We start from the raw sequence: 17,941 nt of genomic DNA, 5'->3' as shown, positions 1-17,941 counted from the left end.
TCCCAGAAATCCATCTGATACTTACCAGACTAGCTACAAGGGAAACTAGGGAAGAATTTTTACTTGGCACGTTGCTGTCCTTAACTAGTAGAGATTCTTTTGCATGAATGGGGTAGGGAATAGATCATAGGTAGGCAACTGGCAGTGGGAGAAAACTTCCATTTTCCATGTTTATATTTGTGAAATACCCAAGTAGTGATGTTGAGTATCAGATATAGGCCTAAATACTTAGGAGACTGGTCTGAGTTGGAGGTACATTTCTGTACGTTGTTAGCGTGGAGAGAGTAGATTTGAAATCGTCAAGCTGTGTGAGATTGCTCCAGAAGACAGTGCAAAATGAGAGGGAACCTTAAGAGACTGCCATTTTAAAAGTAGTGTAGTACACAAGTCTCCCACTAGGGACAAATGTCCCATTAGAAGAAAATCCAACATCATACAGTAGAAGTCAAGGAAAGAGTATTTTAAGAAATTTGGAACAGTCAACTATACCAAAGCAGATTAGCATTAAGTAAAATGAGGGGTACCCATTTACATTACATCTTCCCTAATTTTTCTTTTGGTGTTAAAATGCCCTTTTATTTAGTAAATGATATCTGTAGATGGTGGCATTATTTTATTGTATGTGCTCAGAAAATTTTAAAAAGTCGGCAGTCCATATTGGTCATCTCCTCCCCACAGTTAAGAAAATTTTCTTGGCTTTGAGATTTAAAGGTCAGTGAACTATTGCAGTAGAGCAGGTTTGGCTCCTGATTGAAAAAAACCCAGTAAAGAAGGAGAATTTGAAATAGATTCAGGAGGGCGGAAATGACCAGCAAAGTGATGTCTCTGGAAAGAAATGGAGCTCTCAGCACAAGTGGGGGATTGGGTTTGGTGGGAAGAAAAGCATCTCTTCCAATAAAGTAGGACATCGAGAGGTTGGTAAGTAGGTTTGCAGACATGGTAGGGAGAAGTTGAAGTTACTGCCCATTGGTTTCCATTTTCCTGAAGAGTACGAAGAGGCTTTCTGCTGAGAACGAGTTGAGGAGTTGGAGGGAGGCTGTGTGGTTCAGGGCATAAAGAAGATGGAAATGTTTATTCTTGAAGCGTGGGGCAGAGCTGAAGGAGATACAGCGACATTGTCAGAATAGCGTTGAGGTCGGTAACCCTGGATTTGCGGTGGCGCTAATCTGCTCTGTTGCCCCCGCCTCCCTCCCCCCATTATCCTATAGCCACACTCCAAATTTAGGTTCCGGAGCTGCAGGAGATCAGGCGAAGGATTTTAGAGCATTTACCAGAGAGTGATTTTAACAGTAGCCTTGGGAATCTACTTTAGACCCTCCCTATATAGGAGACATACATTTAGGCTTTTTCCTTTCAAAATTTGATTCTACTTAAAGAATTTTCACTCACAGATGAGTTCCATGTATAATTTTGCCATGTCCGTCCTCCTTTCTTCAAATAAAATATTACTGATAAGAATTATGAATGGTAAAATACAGATACATGCTAAGAAGTCTCATGATAAGCCCCAAGAATGGTGCTGGAGTGACTTTTTTTTTTTTTTTGGCCTATTTATATATTTTTTTCACACAGTGTTACACTGCATTATTTTTAAGGGTCTTAAAAATACTCTATTCTCCAGCAGCTTCTTGTATTATGTGCTGGAGGAACCTGTTAGCATAATTCAATGATACTACGATGTCTATGAAAGTGCTTTGGAAAGTGCACAGCGCTAGAAAACCAGATGTGATTTTGCCTGCTCTGTGTGTTGTCCATAAAGTGAGCGTGTCAGACTTTCCGCAGTAGAACCGAAAAATAAACATTAAAGAATGTAGAGAATTAAGTATGGCTCTCTGGAGATGAGACTTTCTTTCTAGAATCGAAGCAGTCAGTAAGAATGTATTGTGGCTGGAGTAATTAGAATATCGGTGTCCCCACGCCTTGCTTTGTCGTAGCAGCATCGAGGGCATGCATGAGGGCACGCAAGGCACAGATAGTCCTTTAAATTGAAGACGTAATTCTGTCTCTACTGCTGCCAAATCTTTGTTTCTTGGCAGAAAAGAACCTTCTCTCTTTTCAGGGATCTTGTGTATATTTATCTTTAATTTCTACTAGACAGTGTGAGAATCTTTTAATTCTGTTCGCCCTGACCCTGTTTTGTTTGTTTTAAAGTATTATGTACAAATGCATTTGGTGACCGTTTTCTTCTCTTTCTGTCCTATTCTTTGATCTTAGTTTCTTTGACTCTTTGGGGTTTTTTTTAGCTAATGATAAAATGATAAATGATAAATGATAAAATGATAAAAATGATAAAAAAAAACTTTAGTTTTTTTTTAGTTAATGATAATTGTAAATGAACATGACATTTGATCATGCCAGAAGTGTGACACCTTGTCCTCTGTCTGAACACACTATTGTTAACCAGGCTTCATGGAGTTTTACAAATATTTGTATAAGAGAGAAGGAGAGCCAGGAAGATAGCGAATATGAAACTTCGGTAGTTTTCTGTGCCATATCAATACTCGTAGGTTTGTCCCATGGAAAATGCACTTCTGTTCTTCAGGGAAACCACTGCCTTTGCCCTGGCTCATTCCAGTTTTCTTCCTCTTTGTTGCCGGATTCTCAATTAGGAATGCTGTTTGTCATGCCACACAAAGATATGTTGTTGGCTACTTTTATGCTTGGCTATAAAGGGAGTGTTGCTAATGGGCCCGTTGGTATTTTTTAGGCCATTCATTGGCGTTTACCAGAATAACATGAACCACTGAGATAAGTAATTTATTTGCTGCTAATGCTGTAGCAATCATATTTGCTGTGTTCACATTGATCCAATACTCATATTTCACTTTTAAAGACTTCGATGCAGAGACTGTAGATATCTTTAACTTTTTTCCTTTTGTGGCATTGATATGCCAAGCTGAATGATTTTTGTTCCTCTATTTGCTTTTCAATTAAAAACAAAATACCTTTGGCTAGCACCTCAATAGAAAATTAGTATCTCTGATTTCCCTTTGAACCTCCTTAGTTGGTATTTTCTGATTTTAGTCTTGGTATTGTATTGGTGAAGAAATCTTGTCTCAGGTTTTGTTAGGAAACCTGCAGGAGATCCTGCGAAGTGCTTGAGAGCAGCGGAGCGAGAGCAGCAGTGAGAGCGTGAGCTCTCACTAGGCCACGTTACTTTGCTCGAGTTAATTTAAATGCATTAGCCTTCAGTTTCCTGTCCTTTGAATAATAACAGACAGCAACACTTAAAGCACTTAGTTCAGTCCAGGGAGTCCAGTCCAAAATAAAATATATTATTTTTTCCAAATAATATATAATCTGAATTTTCGCCTTCATGGGTTGTCAGATTTCTTTGATATAGTCGTGACTTCCTAATTTAAGAATAATTAAAATTATTTCAGGTTAATCTGTTCACTGAGAAATTTTGAAAATGGTCTTCTTAGGAGAGTTTGTTCTTTAATCAAGCAGAATGCAGTGTTTGGACCTGCCATTTTGAAGTTAGAGTTTGTAAGTGAAATTTCTGTGCTCCTCTCTAGGGTAAAATTTACTCTTCAATTTATTCCTCTCTATTATAGTTATCGTATGAGCACCTCCTGCATTAAAAATTTGGAAGTGTCATGAAATTGCTGGACTGTTATTCCCTGAAGGGATTTCCTCTAATCCTCTGATCATGTCAGTTTGGATTAATTTTGTCCGCATATAGCAGATTAATAATTGTGTCTGAGTAAGTCAGTGGAAAAGCTTGGGAGCATGTAGCCTCATACATGCTCATCTTCCACTTTCTAGTCACAGAAGTACTATAATTTTGTTTTTACCTGTCCATATGATATTAAATAAGAGCATATTAAATACATGAATATTAAGTAAGGGAAAGAGGCGCGGGTTTATATTTATTTCTACACTTGTTGGTAGGAGATTAATTTTTCTTTAGCCATACTATGATAGGTTTGTGTTTCTTAACGTGACTTTAAGAAGGCTGAAAACTTATTTTCATTTAAAGGCTCTGAAAGGCCAAGTTGGCGTGAAGCTTTTAAAGCAGAATTGGATCTGGAGTGATGATGGTTTATTTAACAGATGAAGAAGAGTGTCTGTCCCATGGCAACAGATACCGTAGTGAGCTGGAAATGAGAGCGCGGCTCACGTCAAGCCAGAAGTGGTAGGAACAGGGGGATGCTTTTTCGGTCACCGCTGCTGCTGCTTTCACTAAAGCCTCTCCAAAGGGCTGCATTAGTCTTTGTATGAAGACAGAAACCAATAAGGAAAAACAAGGGTAGCCACAGTGTTGCAGTTGGTAGCAGAGTTGGAAATAAAATACTTGGAGTAAAGCTAATGAATCAATCCTCCCTCCCTTCTTCCCTCTGTGTCTCTCTTCTCCAACCTTTCCCTCCCAGCCTCCCCTCCTTTCTTCTGCTATTTAGCAAAGGACCTTTATGGATTAGAGCTAAATTGCCATTTCATCCTTTGGTTTTCTTCTGTCCTCTGGATAGCAGTGAGGTGTCTTAAGGACTCACATTACCATGGTGTAGTTGTACAGAATTGAGAATGTAGCCCAGCTACATTACTAATTCATACGCTATATGACCTTGAGCGAAGGCCCTTAACCTCCGTGGTAGCAATAAATAAAATATACCTACAATTTTATTTTATAGCCAGCCTATCAGAAATGTTTAAAAACAATTACAACTTTCTAAAATGTTGAATTTTTCAAGGTTGCTCATTATATAAGTGTAAAGTGGTGTTGTGTAATTCTAATTGCTGCTTGTGCAGAATGAAGGCGTTTGGGAAAAGGAGACAAAAGCCACACCATTCAACTTTTGCACAGGCTTAAAATGAACAGACTGATAGGATTGGAGAGTTAGGAATGTCTTGTTTTAGAATTATAAAATTGATAGAATCTCCAACTGCTTCTAGCTGTTTTGGAAAAAAAAAGTATAATTTTGATATGCCAAGCATGCTAGTGTTAAAGGAACTCATGTGAACTGTAACATTTTTGTCCCACTGTTGTCATGACTTTGTATAAATAAACTAAGATAAGGTTGTCTGGTTCTGGCAGGTTCTGACACAGAGATTTGATAAGAAAAATGTAGTAGTACTGGAAAATATGCAGTATGAAGGGAAAGCTGGTTAACAATTTATAAATTTGTAGTGACTACATGCCCAAGTGAAGTTTCGCTTTACTTTGGAGAAGCAGACATTAAACATCCGAGCCCTTCCTGTACAGGCCACTGTTGAACCACGTGTGTTCTGCTGCTTTGTACCAAGGAGTGATTCATCACGACAGATGAATCTGTCTCAGCGGCTCATGTCAACTCCCTGTTGTCTACACTGGCCTTCTTGACAGGTATTTTAAAAGTAACATAACCCAAGTCTCTGCTGGGAATTAGGGGACTGAGCCTCGATCAGTGGGGAGCACAGCCACATCCTTTGTGAGGGCCGGCTTGGGGTCGCACGCGGCCTCTCACAGGCTGTCCTCGCCCTCCAGTTTGGCTCACGGTGCTCGTAGCTCCAGAGGATGTGCCAGTGTAGCTGGGGACACGCGTGGGACTCTTTTAACAAGACCAGGAAGTGCACCGTCCCTAAATGAAATAGCGCTCCATCTGCTGTCTCGGAACCGTTAAACCATTCCATTTTCTTTCTTGGCATTCTGCTCAGAGCTCGTTTCGTGATTTATGCAAGCCTTAAAAATATAGGTGGCTATTTGCCGGCGTAAATGTGGTTTTAAATGGTGCCCGTGTCTGTGCTCCCCCTTAGTGTTCTTCTGTCGAGAAGTGCCTGGCACTCATTTTGTGATCGAGCTCCTTCTTGTCTTGATCTATGACTTGGACTCGATTCAGTCCTGCAGCGAGCTTTTTGTTTTCATGGGATGAGTGCTACGTTTCCATGTTACCCTTTAATAATTTGTTTAAGGCAAGCTAGTATTTTTCCCCTGATAAATCACAGAGCCTTTGTACATTACAGTCTCCTGATTTTTTTCCTCGTTTTGTGTTTCTCTCTGAGCTGAAACGCACTTGTGAGTAGAGTGTTAACACTCTCAGTGGACTGATTATATTCTAAAACCAGCCATGCTTGGGCCTTATTTAATACGTAGTTTTAGAACTTTGGAAATATTGAATAATTAAGTGACACATACAATGTATAAAAAGTCTCCTCAAACGAGGTTGGTCTGAATTCAGAATTTTATAAAGGGGATGTAGTTCATGCGTGCGGTCACTGGAAATCATCAAGGATTTATGGCTCAGAAGGACTAATATACTTTAAAGAATAAGAACTACGTGTAGTCAGTGTATTAGTGGGATCCATGTTGGAACTCTGGGTCTCTCTTGGGTGGTAGAGGAGATAAGTAAGACACGTAAGTAAATCTACCATGTGCGATAGTGCCGTGGGGAGGGAAGTGTGGGAGAAAGAGATGACTTCTGATTGAAGAGATCGGCGTAGAGCTCGTGGAGCGGGGCTGCGGATCACACTGCAGTGGGAAGTGGGTGCCGAAAAGATGCTTTCAGGCAGTGAAAAGTGTGTACTGTGGCTTCGTAGGAGCAAAAGTTACCTTCAGGGTTGTAGTGGGAGATACGGGGTCTGATTGATGACCCCTTGGCACATGCTGTCACAAAACACTGTGCAGGCCACGGGCAACAGGTCACATGGAGAGTGGACGCTGGATGAGATGCCTGAGGCAGTGTGGTAGCAAAGAAGGGGTCTCAGCGGTTTCCCGGGCAGCCCTTGAAGGAACGGAGGGGTTTGACTCTAGAGGTTCCCAAAAGGAGAAAAAGGAGCAAAGACACAAAGGTAAAAACAAGAGCAGTAGGTAAGACCAGGTTTGTTCGGTTGAGGTTAAGAAGGAAACAGTGGGTGAGCCAGAGTGAAGAATCTTGAAGGCAAGGCTAAAGAATTTAAATTTTATCAAAAATGATTTGGGGGTTTTTTTGGCACTCCCATGCTGAGAAGCCTTTAATGACCAGAGCAATGTTTGGGGAAGATGAGTAGAAATACATGGGAGAGTTTTGGTGGGTGGAAGGACCAGAAGCAGAGGCACCAGTTAGGACTGAACAAATTCGGTGATATTTGAAGGAAAAGTTAAAGGAGGTAGAAGAATTAGTAATGATTACAGTTTAGTCCCCCAAGGGGTGGTGCTAACAATGTGGCTATTTGATGCTTGGGGAGAGAATATTGATTTAGTCCGTAAACACATTCTTTCAGTTGTGGCGTAACTGGGGTGGACGCTTGTGTCCGTGGTGCGCGGTGCGTTGATTGGCGTCGGCCGGACTTGGTGAGCGCCGGGCCCGGGCGCCGGGCCCCGGGGTTGTGATGGGGTGAACATAAGGTCGGCCTCGCATGGGGCTTCCGTTCAGTGGGGGAAAGAGCTAAGAAACCCGTGTAAGTGCAGATTTATACGAAATCAGGTCCGTGATGTGGATACACAGGATGCCAGACGTGATGAGTGCCCTGCAGAGGGCCCTGCGAGGTCGGGGCGAAGGCACGAGGAGGAAGAGGCCAGTATCTGGCACCTGTGAGACGACGGTTGAGGCGAGACCGGAGAGACCTGAAGGACGAGGGCAGGAGCGTCCCTGTGCGGCCGCGCGGCGAGGCCCGGCCAGGGCGAGGAGCGGGGCCGGGGGGCCGGGGGGCCGGGGTGGCCGGGGCCGCGCCGTGGAGCCGGCAGTAGGGCCCTCGCGCTCCGCGGGCCGCGGACGGTGTGGCCCCTACTCCGGCCGGACGGGACCCGCCGGGGCGCCGTGACCTGCGTCCCCAGGGGATCCCGCGGGGGCGAGGCGGGGAGCGGCGACAGTCGGGAGGCGGGGGCGGCCCCGGGGGCGGTGAGGGGGCCTGGGCTGCAGTGACGAGGCGGCGGCCGGGGGCGCGACCCCACACGGGGTGCGGACGGGCTGGACGCGGCTGCGAGAAGCGGGACCCGGGCGTCCTCCGGGGTCCGGACAGTGGGTCCGTGTGAAGGAGACGCCGGTCCTGCCTTGGCCCGCGCGGAGCGTCCGCGGTGCGCGGCGGGGGCTCCCTTCCTGCCGTCGCGTGGCCTGGGGCGCGGCCCCCGCGGCGGGGTGCGGGGAGCGCGGGTGGTTGCCCCGACCTGGCCGGGCGCCCTCGAGGGGCTCAGCCGGCGCGGCCCCCTGCAGCGGCCCCGGGCGACGGCTGGGCTTCGGGCCGGAGCGGCGGGCGGAACCGCAGCGTCGTCCGCGACGGGGGCCCCGGCGGGGGACGCGCGGTCAGGCGCGAGCGCGGGGCGCCGTGGAGCGCCCTGGAGGCCCCGTCGCGGGCGGACGGCACCGACGGCCGCCGAGGCGCTGCCGCTGGAGTGCGAAGAGGCAGCGGGACAGGCCGGCGAGCCGTCGAGGTGCCGCTTAGCAACGAAGACCGCGATGAAGGATGTAGACGGGGAGCTGCGCCCGGGCCCGCGGCAGACGCGGGGTAAAGGGGCCGGCGGGGCGGGGGTCCCCGAGAAGCGGGCTCGGGGAGGCTGCGGGAGCTCTGCGGAGGGGGCGACGGTGGATGAGGAGGCGATTTGCGGGGAATGAAAAATACAAGCTACTTTCAGAAAATATGTACCAACATGGGGTCGTGATTTTTCGAAACAGGTTGAAGTTGTGTCCGTATTAAGGCAGCAATCGGGGTAGCGGTGGAGGTGTGGAAACAAGAAGGGCAAATGAGGGGCAAGTTTACGTGGCTGGGAGGGTATATATTTTAAGGAATAGGTAAAGAAGTTAGCCTCGGAAGTGAAAAAGGGTAGATGTGCTTTGCTTTGAGGTTTGGAGAGAAAGAAGGGAGAACAGGTGTTGGAAGCAGATGTTTTGTGTAATGATAGAGGAGGGAGAAGTGAGAAGAGCTTTGGAAGTACAGCTGTGGTCAGGGCCATCTGCTTTCGGGGACGCTCCAAGTATTAAAAGGCCTGGAGACAGAGCGAAAGGGAATCAATCAGAAAAAAAAAAAAAAAAAAAAAAAAAAAATTGTCAAGCAATGATGAGAGACCAGCTGGAAATTGGAAGAATTTGTAATAGCTCATCAGTATTTTTTCCGTGGGCCCAAGACCACAAGGGGAATTGGAGATTCCAATTGGATCCAATTAAAAAAAAAAAGTTAAGGGCACTTGGAACAGTGGTTCCTGACCAAGAAGAGCGCCAGTCAAAATCACCTGAAGACATTTTTTCAAAAGGCTGTTTTTCCTAAAACGTATCAAATTGAGGTGTGGGACTAGGACAGATAGAAATGGGAAGAGAGGTGCTACGATATCCTCTCAGAACATTCTCTGTGATTCCGTGAAGCTTTTCTCTCCACCTCCATGAGAATACGGTTCCAGATTCAGGGTTAGCAGGAGACTGACCCAGAGCACAAGCCGGGCAGGAGCAGGCGGCTTGGAAGGGAAGCTGGTGGACCACAGGAGTGCGGGGGAGGTTTTCCGGAGTCATGTCTACAGTTCTGGTAAAATCTGGGGAGTGTGTTCAGCTCGTTAGACAGGTTCTTGTGCTGCAGAACTTTACAGAGTCTTTCATATGCCCATGAATCTCCGAGAAGGGGGTTTAATATTTTAAGAAAATACCTGACTATAGGACCCAGGACACATTCCCGGAGCATGTGTGCAGTCTCTACAGGACATATTGTGAAAATGCTGACCCAGAGAAGTCCAGCCATGGCGAGTTCCAGTTTGATTTAATAGGAAAGCGACGGGGAGAGGGAAGCCATTGTGGAAAGGGGAAGGGTCCGGGTTAAGCTCTTGGAAGCGCATGTCCCAGGCCCATGGCTTTGTCGGTGGGTAGCTGGGTTACTTTCCATCCCTCCAATTCAACTCTTGTTTTCAACCATTGAGTCCACTGCCAGTAGGGTCATCGACATGCATACGGAAGTTGCAAAAGATGAAAGTGGGGATTTCTGTAGTATTTACATTGTGTGTTCAGCGGTTTCTCAGGAACAGGGCTGGATAAAGTTCTCTGAAAGAAGGCCAAAATCTAATGACCTTTTAGGGTAACTAGCCTTTTCCTTAATTGTAAAGACAAGCCAGTGGGTAACTGTCAGAAGATAGACTTTGAAGTCTTGGGGCACTCATTAGCAGTGACTTAAAATCTGGGGAGTTCACCCACCTTTTAAGCAGAGGCAGTGGTCACAGGCTCTGGGATGCCCTACTTTAGACCACCTGAAGACTGTCTTTCCGGGCAGGTATAGTCCTTAAGTTTAAGGTGATTAATACTGAACGTTGTCTCCTAGGATTTCCAGAGAAGCTGGTGATTGGTGAGGACAGTGATTGCTGGCAGGGATTAGACAGTTATATAGCATGATTTAGTTTTTTCACAAAGATGTGATGTGAATTTTGTGAGTGTAAGAAGTCCACTCACGGTACTGAGACTAACTAAATAAGAAAGGTTCTAAACAATTTTCACTTGCCCCAACTATGTGTGTTTTCCAGGTCCCAAATTTCCACTTTCATGCCAATATTATTCCACTCCCTCTTTCATGTAGCTTATCTTTACTGATGAATTTTCTCTCCTAACCCTCTATTTAAAAAAAAAAAAATCACACGTGTGTCCTCTTTGGTGATAGAAGTGCACTTTGGTAACTGTGCGTGTGACCCAGCTGAGTTCAGAGCACATGGAGATCACCGCCGGTGCCAGTAGCACAGTCTCTCTACTTTCTTCCCCCTCGGATGCCTGAACTCTCTTCTCTTCACAGGTGAAGTCCGTGATAAACCTCCTGTTCGCCGCGTACACTGGAGATGTGTCTGCGCTGCGGAGGTGTGTTCGCGGGGTGGCGTGTGGCTCAGCGGATGGTTTACAGGAGTCTGTGAAGTTGCTGTGGGGCAGGTGGCCGTACCTTAAGGCTAAAGTCTCACTTCCATTTCTAATAAAAATGACCCAAATTTACACTAAATCCCACTTCCGGTGCCTCAGGCTTCCCGTGTGGTGTCGTCCTTTTCTACCTCCCAAGAAGCCGAGACCGCTGTCCTCCCATGTGCACCTGGTCAGCTAATCTGGCTCATTAGCGTTTTATTGGAGTTGAATAATGTTTTCTCCGGCCCCGACTCCTCTCCCCTTCCCACATTTGGAGGTGAAGGGGGAGTGAAAAGAGGGGCATTTCGTGTTCGGTAGATCACCGGGGTGAGAAGGGGTGTGGCGTGCTGCACACCAAACCTACGACTCCCTGTACGGAGTAGCAACTGAATTGGAACATGGAGAATATCTAGGCTTAATTCCTACCTTTGTCTTAAGGTCTGATTAGTATTTATGCCAACAGTATTACATTATCAACTTCAAAGTTGCTTGGAGACCAGATCTCAATTGTTCTCACCAGAAAAAAGAAGTAATTACCGATGTGATAGAAGAGTTAGCTACTACTACTGTGTAGTCATACTGTAGTATATAAACGTATCAAATCCAACATGTTTTCCCCCTTAAACTTCCATAATGTTCTATGTAATTTTATCTCAGTAAAACAATATGCACTTTAAAAGTTCTTTTTAAAGTTCCCTGATTAACACGTGTACACTGTACACCAGAAAATGTTATTTTACAGAAGGGGAGCCTCAGTAAAAACATTTACCTTTAGTAATAGATATTAGTTTCTTCCCTTCCTGAGGCACAAACTTTAGTGTGCCCCTGTTCTTGAGTTTTGAACACTTAACGTAATGAATCTGAAATCTGGGAGAGTTGAAGATTTCCTTTTACCCCAAAAGAACGAAGCTAAGGAAAAGAGGGGAGGTGGCATTCACCCGAAGAGGCCTGGGCAGTGGTTGGACAGGCTAAGTTCCCATCAGCGAGCCTCGTGAAGGATGGCACTTACCTGTCTCCCAAGACCTTAGATCGATGGGGCAAATGTGACAAGTGTGGATTCGATCGCGTAGCTCACGAATAGCTATTCTCACGCGTTTTCAGATTTGCTCTGTCAGCCATGGACATGGAGCAGCGCGACTATGACTCCCGAACGGCCCTCCACGTAGCCGCCGCCGAGGGTAATACAGGAACCATTCTGTTTCGTTTTTCTTTTCCCAGATGTAACTTAATACTAAAATCTGCCTGTTTTGTTTTGGATACAGGTCACGTTGAAGTTGTTAAGTTTTTGCTGGAAGCGTGCAAAGTCAACCCTTTCCCCAAGGACAGGTGAGCACTTCTGTTTCCCTCTGCCACGTAGCTGGCAAGTCAGCGTTTCGCTCTACAGGGCCGTGCTGCTGTACAGGGCCGTGCTGCTGAAGCTGACGGTGTAGTTAAAGGCGCTCTATCCTGGAGACGCTCTCCAGCTTGCTGTGGTGCCTCACAGAGGCGACCAACAAAACCTCGTTTCCGCTGGGTGCATCATTCTCTCTCCCATATCCTGTCTCATCTAAGGATGGTCTTATTCAGGATTTTTTGGGTTACTCTGTCAGTCAATACACTGCAGGAAGAAAATAGTGATTTGTATTGGAAAAGAAAAAAAAAATAGGAATTCTGTCCTTGTGGGGCTTTTACCTTCATCAGGTAGACGAGATAAACATTTATGGGAGCATATGAAGAATGTGTAAGAAAGTCACTGTCCTAGAACGCTAAAATGAATATACCAGACTTTCTTGAAATTCCTAGATTTGGTTGGCGTCAGTGTTAGAAGGCTCTGGGGAGTTGAATTTCACTCCGTGCTTTGGGGAAGAGATGAGATGTGAAGGCAGGGATCGGAGAGGAGGGCGCCCTGTCTGCAGCGGGAGAAACTGCCCGGAGGACGCTGTGCTCCTCTCCGCTCTCTCCTGGGGCACGTGGCAAACCGCCTTTCATCGGGAAGGAAATGCTGTCCCCGGAGCGGGTGGTCCCCGGAGGCGCGAGTGCGGCTCTGTCACACGTGCAGATACGCGAAGTCAGCTCCGGGCCCACAGACTTGCCCGTCGTGTGACCGGAGTTATGGGACTGGATGAGTCAGTCATGACGATAAAGGTTAAGAATTGAAGGAAAAAATACTTGAGAGGTTGGTAAGTTTCATTAGGAGTTTTGGACTGGATATTTGAGGACTATGTCAATAAGTTGGGGCAAGTTGATTGTTTTCTAGCCATTAGATCTTTGTTTTGCTGTTTTTAAAATTAGAAGTTTGGGTTTTATTAATTCCAGCTGCTTGCAAGAAATGCAGAAAAGTTATGATGTCTGGAAATTGTTAGCAGTGATGTAAGGATGGTGACACTTTATCTCATCATGACCTAAAGTTCTAAAACCTCATGTTAGGGGAGACAATCCTCCCTTTTATCCCCAAGTGTGATGTTCATACCAGCTCTTTCTAGAGGAGGACACCGAGGAGAGAGTGTTTCCCCCACCCAGCCTCGTGCCCTGTGTGTCTAATGCGAGCTAAAACACTAACACAGGCTGGAAACCGTTACTGTGCTTTATATTTTATCCTTTTTATCTAACGATTGAAATGTTTGGGGTTTTGCCCTCCATTGGCCTCTAGCAATGTGGACGTGGATGCGCCCACCTGACAGGCGTTAAGTAGGTCACTCGGTCACTGGATATTCAGCCGCTCTAGAACACAAGCTAAACCGAGACAACTCCTTTCCCCATTTCAGAGTCAGTGTTCCCTCAGCTGTAAAGTAGGCTGGAGTGAGTGTATTCTTTGAAGTGGAGTTTGTATTATTTCATGGAGGAAGAGTTGTCAGAAAGGTAACTTGCCGTTAACATGCGCTTGTTCCAGAAAGTTCCTTATATGCTGTAGATGCCTGAATAGCCCCCCCCCCACACCGTTTAAGGCCACGGACTCCCCAAATTAATGAAGGCCAGTGTGGAAAAGGAGCCGTTATTGGAGAAACGCGAAGATGCATGTAAAATATGACTTACCTGATTTTTAAAATGAAGATTACCAAATTTTATCCAGAAATATTTTCTGAGACTTTTCAAAAAAACCTCAGTTCCCTGCTGTGATCCCATTAAGGAGGTAAAAGGTTGAAGGCAGAGCGGGAAAGAAGAAATGGCAAGAGGGAAAGCCAGAGGCTGGGGGAGCAGCACACGGAAAAGTGGGAGTCTGGGCGCCTGGCAGCCATGGAGAAGCCCAGCGGCGAGAGAGGCAGAGGGGCTCAGTAGTTGGGTCGAGTGTTAGGGAACCGATCCTCACTCTCTCCTCTACCTGCGTGTGAGTTCACCGTATTAGCTCTTCTCTCCAAGGGCTGTTGAGCTGGTTAGTCGCTGCTGGCAACTCTTTCAGTCTTCCCCAGTCACTGAGGAGCACACCCCAGAAACACACCGTGGAAAGCGTCGTTATTGTTCGGGGGGTGCAGTGGTCCATTTGAGCCCCTGGGTTCCCATCCTTACCAGAGATGAGGACCATGTCAAGCCCTCTGGGACCGAGGCCGCTCCTCCGGTGTGTGTCTGGACCCTAATGAGGTCACGGTTATTCCCAGACTTCGGAGATTGGTCGGAATTTTTGAATTGACAGGAACACAAATTTTCGATCAAAGGATAGGGTGGTGGGTGTTATATACCTGACTTTTCCTTGAATATTTTATTTAAGGAGCGATCCTGTGGGCTTTTCATGAAATTAAAATTCAGGAATCCTGGAGGAGTCCATCGTATCTGTCCACACTAGAACCTCCCCTCCATACACACTTAGATGTGTGAGCGGGATCCGTTTCTTTTTTTTTTGCAAGATCCATTTCTAACGACTGCTTGTTTTCCCTTCCTCCCCATATCTCGAGTGGCCTGTAAGACCTCTTTTTGAATTATGAATCCCCTTCTGTACCTTCCGTATAACAGCGATAAAATGGCGAAATTTGAATGGGCCTTAAGCCTGCTAGATTTAGCATCTCAGAACGCTGGGTTTTCATCTCCGTGTGGGGACGATCTAACGCCCCGTCTGTGTTGTGCTACTTATGCAGGTGGAATAACACGCCCATGGACGAAGCGCTGCACTTCGGACACCACGATGTATTTAAAATCCTCCAGGAGTACCAGGTCCAGTACACGCCTCAAGGAGACTCCGACAACGGAAAAGAAAACCAAACGGTCCATAAGAATCTTGATGGATTGTTGTAACGGTCTTAAGCCCCAAATAGAAATCACTTACCTATTTAATTGTGGAAAATGATTATGAAGAACATGTGTATTTCTATCTGGTAGTGATGTATATTTTACGACATTTGTCATTTCAGTGTTACTGGAGTTTTCTTCATTGTACACACAGGACAAATCTGATCTCTTTGGGAAAAAATAGAAATAAAACAATCTCCCTCCATAATGTGAGCAATATTTACCTCGTGCATTATATAATTTGATGTAAAAGAAGTAGTTACTGATGCGAGCTTAACTGTGTGGTCTTCATGATTTTTGTGTGTTCTGTGAATTTTCAATTTGTATGATGAACTTAGGCATTTATAAATCAAGTTCTGTTGTACAGTCTGTCCAGATGGGTCAGGGCTGCCTTTAGGAGCAAAAAGAGTGTGATTTTTCAGGACTTCAAATGTAGATTTAGTTTGAGTGTCTGAACAACTATATGCACTTAGGGTTATGTGTTTTAAATGTCTCCCAACACCCTAGCTTCCTGGTGTGACTCTTTAAAAATTAAAATAGTTAACAACTTGTAGTAGCATAGACCAATTCTGATTAGACTTTATCAGGGAATCTGTTTAAGATAAGTTTGGTGACCAAAATATTTATGTGAATGTAGTTATATAATACTTTTGGAAAAAATTTCCTTTTTCTATATCCCCCTTTGTCCAGCCTCTCTTCCCAGACATTTAGCAATTTGCCTCTTCGCTTTAGCTGGGAATGTGGGTGCCAGCACTCTATGCAGTTTTCATGTTTTCCACCGTAAGTCAGAAAAGGTCTCACATTATCTGGCATCTGAGCTACAATTATTCCATTTGTCTACAGGTGATGAACCAGAGACAAATTACTAAGCTAAGTACAAATTAGTCAAATTCATCAACCTAAAAAAGGAAGGGATGAGCTACTACAGCTCTTTAAGATACGTTTCAGTTTCCAGGATAAAGATGAGCATAAATTCAGATCAACACTCTAAGCTACCAAAGTTGTTACGATGGTATGGGAACTGTTACTGTTATCATTTATTTTTAAACCCATAATTAAAGGCATCAAGATATTTGTTCTTTTGGGGGGACCCCCAGATCACTCGTTTTCTCCTGATTCTCTGCTGTATAATTACTGTATAATTGGTGGCTGACTCTAGTAAGAAAAGGCCTCATTTTAAATTGAGACCCGCTGTTGTCTTGGGGAGGAACGTACCTGTGCTTATCCTATCACACCTCGGAGGTACAGGGGTCCGCTAATGAGGCTTTCTGATATTAAGCACGCACACAGGCACATACACATACAAGTGGACTTTTTCAAAGCCCTATTTAGTGAAATGAACAAAATCCTCCACTCCCAGATGCTAGCTGTTGTAGCAAACTCAGCAAGTCCCTTTCCCCCGTTCTATCGGCCCGCACTGCTGCTTCCAGCCTTCATCATGCCGAAGGGCCCTTCCCCTCGGACACCCTCCAAATGCTTCCATTTTTGCTTCCAGTCAAAGTGAGAGGCTTCGGCCACTGCCCCTCTGTTACCTGGACAGCACGAGCTCTGGAGGAGCCGCGGACAGTCCCTTCCCTGAGCTGCATTGGGCACGACGCGGCGCCCCCCGGCTGCTCCCGCGGGAACACGGAGGTTGGCATCCAGCCCTGTCGCCGTGTCCTCCCCCCGGATCTGTCAAGCCACGCGGACGGGGGGTGCTGGTAGACCGCTGCGGGGGGACCGCATCGTCCCCACAGATGTTAACGGGGTGGGATGTTCTTTAACTGAAATGACTGCTCAAGCAGCCGCCTGCTTTGCGTGATGAAAATGAAACACTAAGACGATTCCGCTGTGTGGCTTAAAGGTTACCAACAATTTTGAGGCTTTAATGAAAAGAGGTCCTAACTATTGTTTGGAAACGAAGAGAGTTTTTATCTTTTTTCAGGTCAAAAGTACCTTGTAAAATCTTTGTGGTTTAGTCCAACGTGCCCTTATGTCCCCGTGCGGCTGTGTGTGGCTCGGCGGGCCCCGCGCTGGCCGCCGGCCGCCGGTAACAAGTGCGCTTGGCTTCAGTGCTCTGGGCTGCGCTCGAAACTGCTGCCGTCAGTATACTCCGAAGATCCTTTCGTTTTGGCTTTAGGCTCGTCAGTGCTTTTTCCGTACCATGAGAGCCCTCTAGGGTCATGTTTATTTAAAGCTCCGTCTACACGGTTGTTTTTGGTGGTCTCAGTTCTAATGATCTCATTTTGGGGTGTAACGTGCTGTATCCCACTACCGCCCCGCGCTGCCCGTTAGCTGCAGAGCGGATTCGTGGTCCACTGTTTGATGCTGTTGTCTGTCTGGGGGGTTGAATGACCTGATGCTGGATTTAGATTCTTTCTGGGGACTGTACAGCTATGAATGTATTCGCTTCCAGAACCTCCCAAAGTGAATCTAACCTTAAAACTATAAGTTGTAAGTATTCTGAAATTGGGAAATATTTATTTTAAATGAAATCAGGTAGTGTTGCTTTTTACAGCATAATAAATACATGTATCAAAAAATACCTGTAAAAATGAATTTTTTAAAACCACTAAGGTTCTCTTACATCACTGGGTTAGGAACTCTGCTGAGCATAAAGACTGTATCTAGTTGGTTCAAATCAATTTCTAATGCCTGCTCTGAGCCAGGAACTATGCAAGGTGGCAGCGGAGGTTCTCACAATGATTAAGACGACGGCCCTGTAAGCAGTTCATCCTTGAGGGCGGGAGGATGGACAGGCATGTTTCCAGCGCTCCAGAAGCTAAAGCTATCGTTCTGCAGTTAGGACACACTCTGTAAGCATCCGTAGAATTCAGTCATTAGACGTGTCCTTCGCTAGGAGGGCTTCTGACCTCCGCTAGTGAGCAGAGAGGTGGTTCTCACAGAGCCTTGTCATCTGTCTAGGGAGCTATACCCAGTGCAGCCACACTAGGGTCCGAGCAGGACGAGCCGGCAAACTGCAGCACCTTCCTGGTTCGTGGGTCTATGCGGATGGCATT

At 45.9% G+C, this 17,941-nt stretch overlaps 1 protein-coding gene across 1 annotated transcript in view; it reads left to right on the top strand.

The window, feature by feature from the left end:
- Positions 1-17,458, top strand: part of GLS (glutaminase) — a gene marked incomplete at its 5' end in the record, with an annotated part of 80,976 nt that extends 63,518 nt beyond the window's left edge. The window contains 4 exons of the mRNA XM_080799519.1: positions 10,648-10,709; positions 11,847-11,923; positions 12,008-12,071; positions 14,792-17,458. Coding sequence (XP_080655645.1) covers positions 10,648-10,709; positions 11,847-11,923; positions 12,008-12,071; positions 14,792-14,948 — 360 coding nt within the window. The 3' untranslated portion in view covers positions 14,949-17,458. The remainder of the gene's footprint in view (positions 1-10,647; positions 10,710-11,846; positions 11,924-12,007; positions 12,072-14,791) is intronic.
- Between the last annotated feature and the right edge of the window lie 483 nt (positions 17,459-17,941).

This window comes from Martes martes (genome assembly GCF_963455335.1).
Source record: "Martes martes genome assembly, chromosome: 3".
Taxonomy (NCBI): domain Eukaryota; kingdom Metazoa; phylum Chordata; class Mammalia; order Carnivora; family Mustelidae; genus Martes; species Martes martes.
This window is presented reverse-complemented; position numbering and strand designations above follow the sequence as displayed.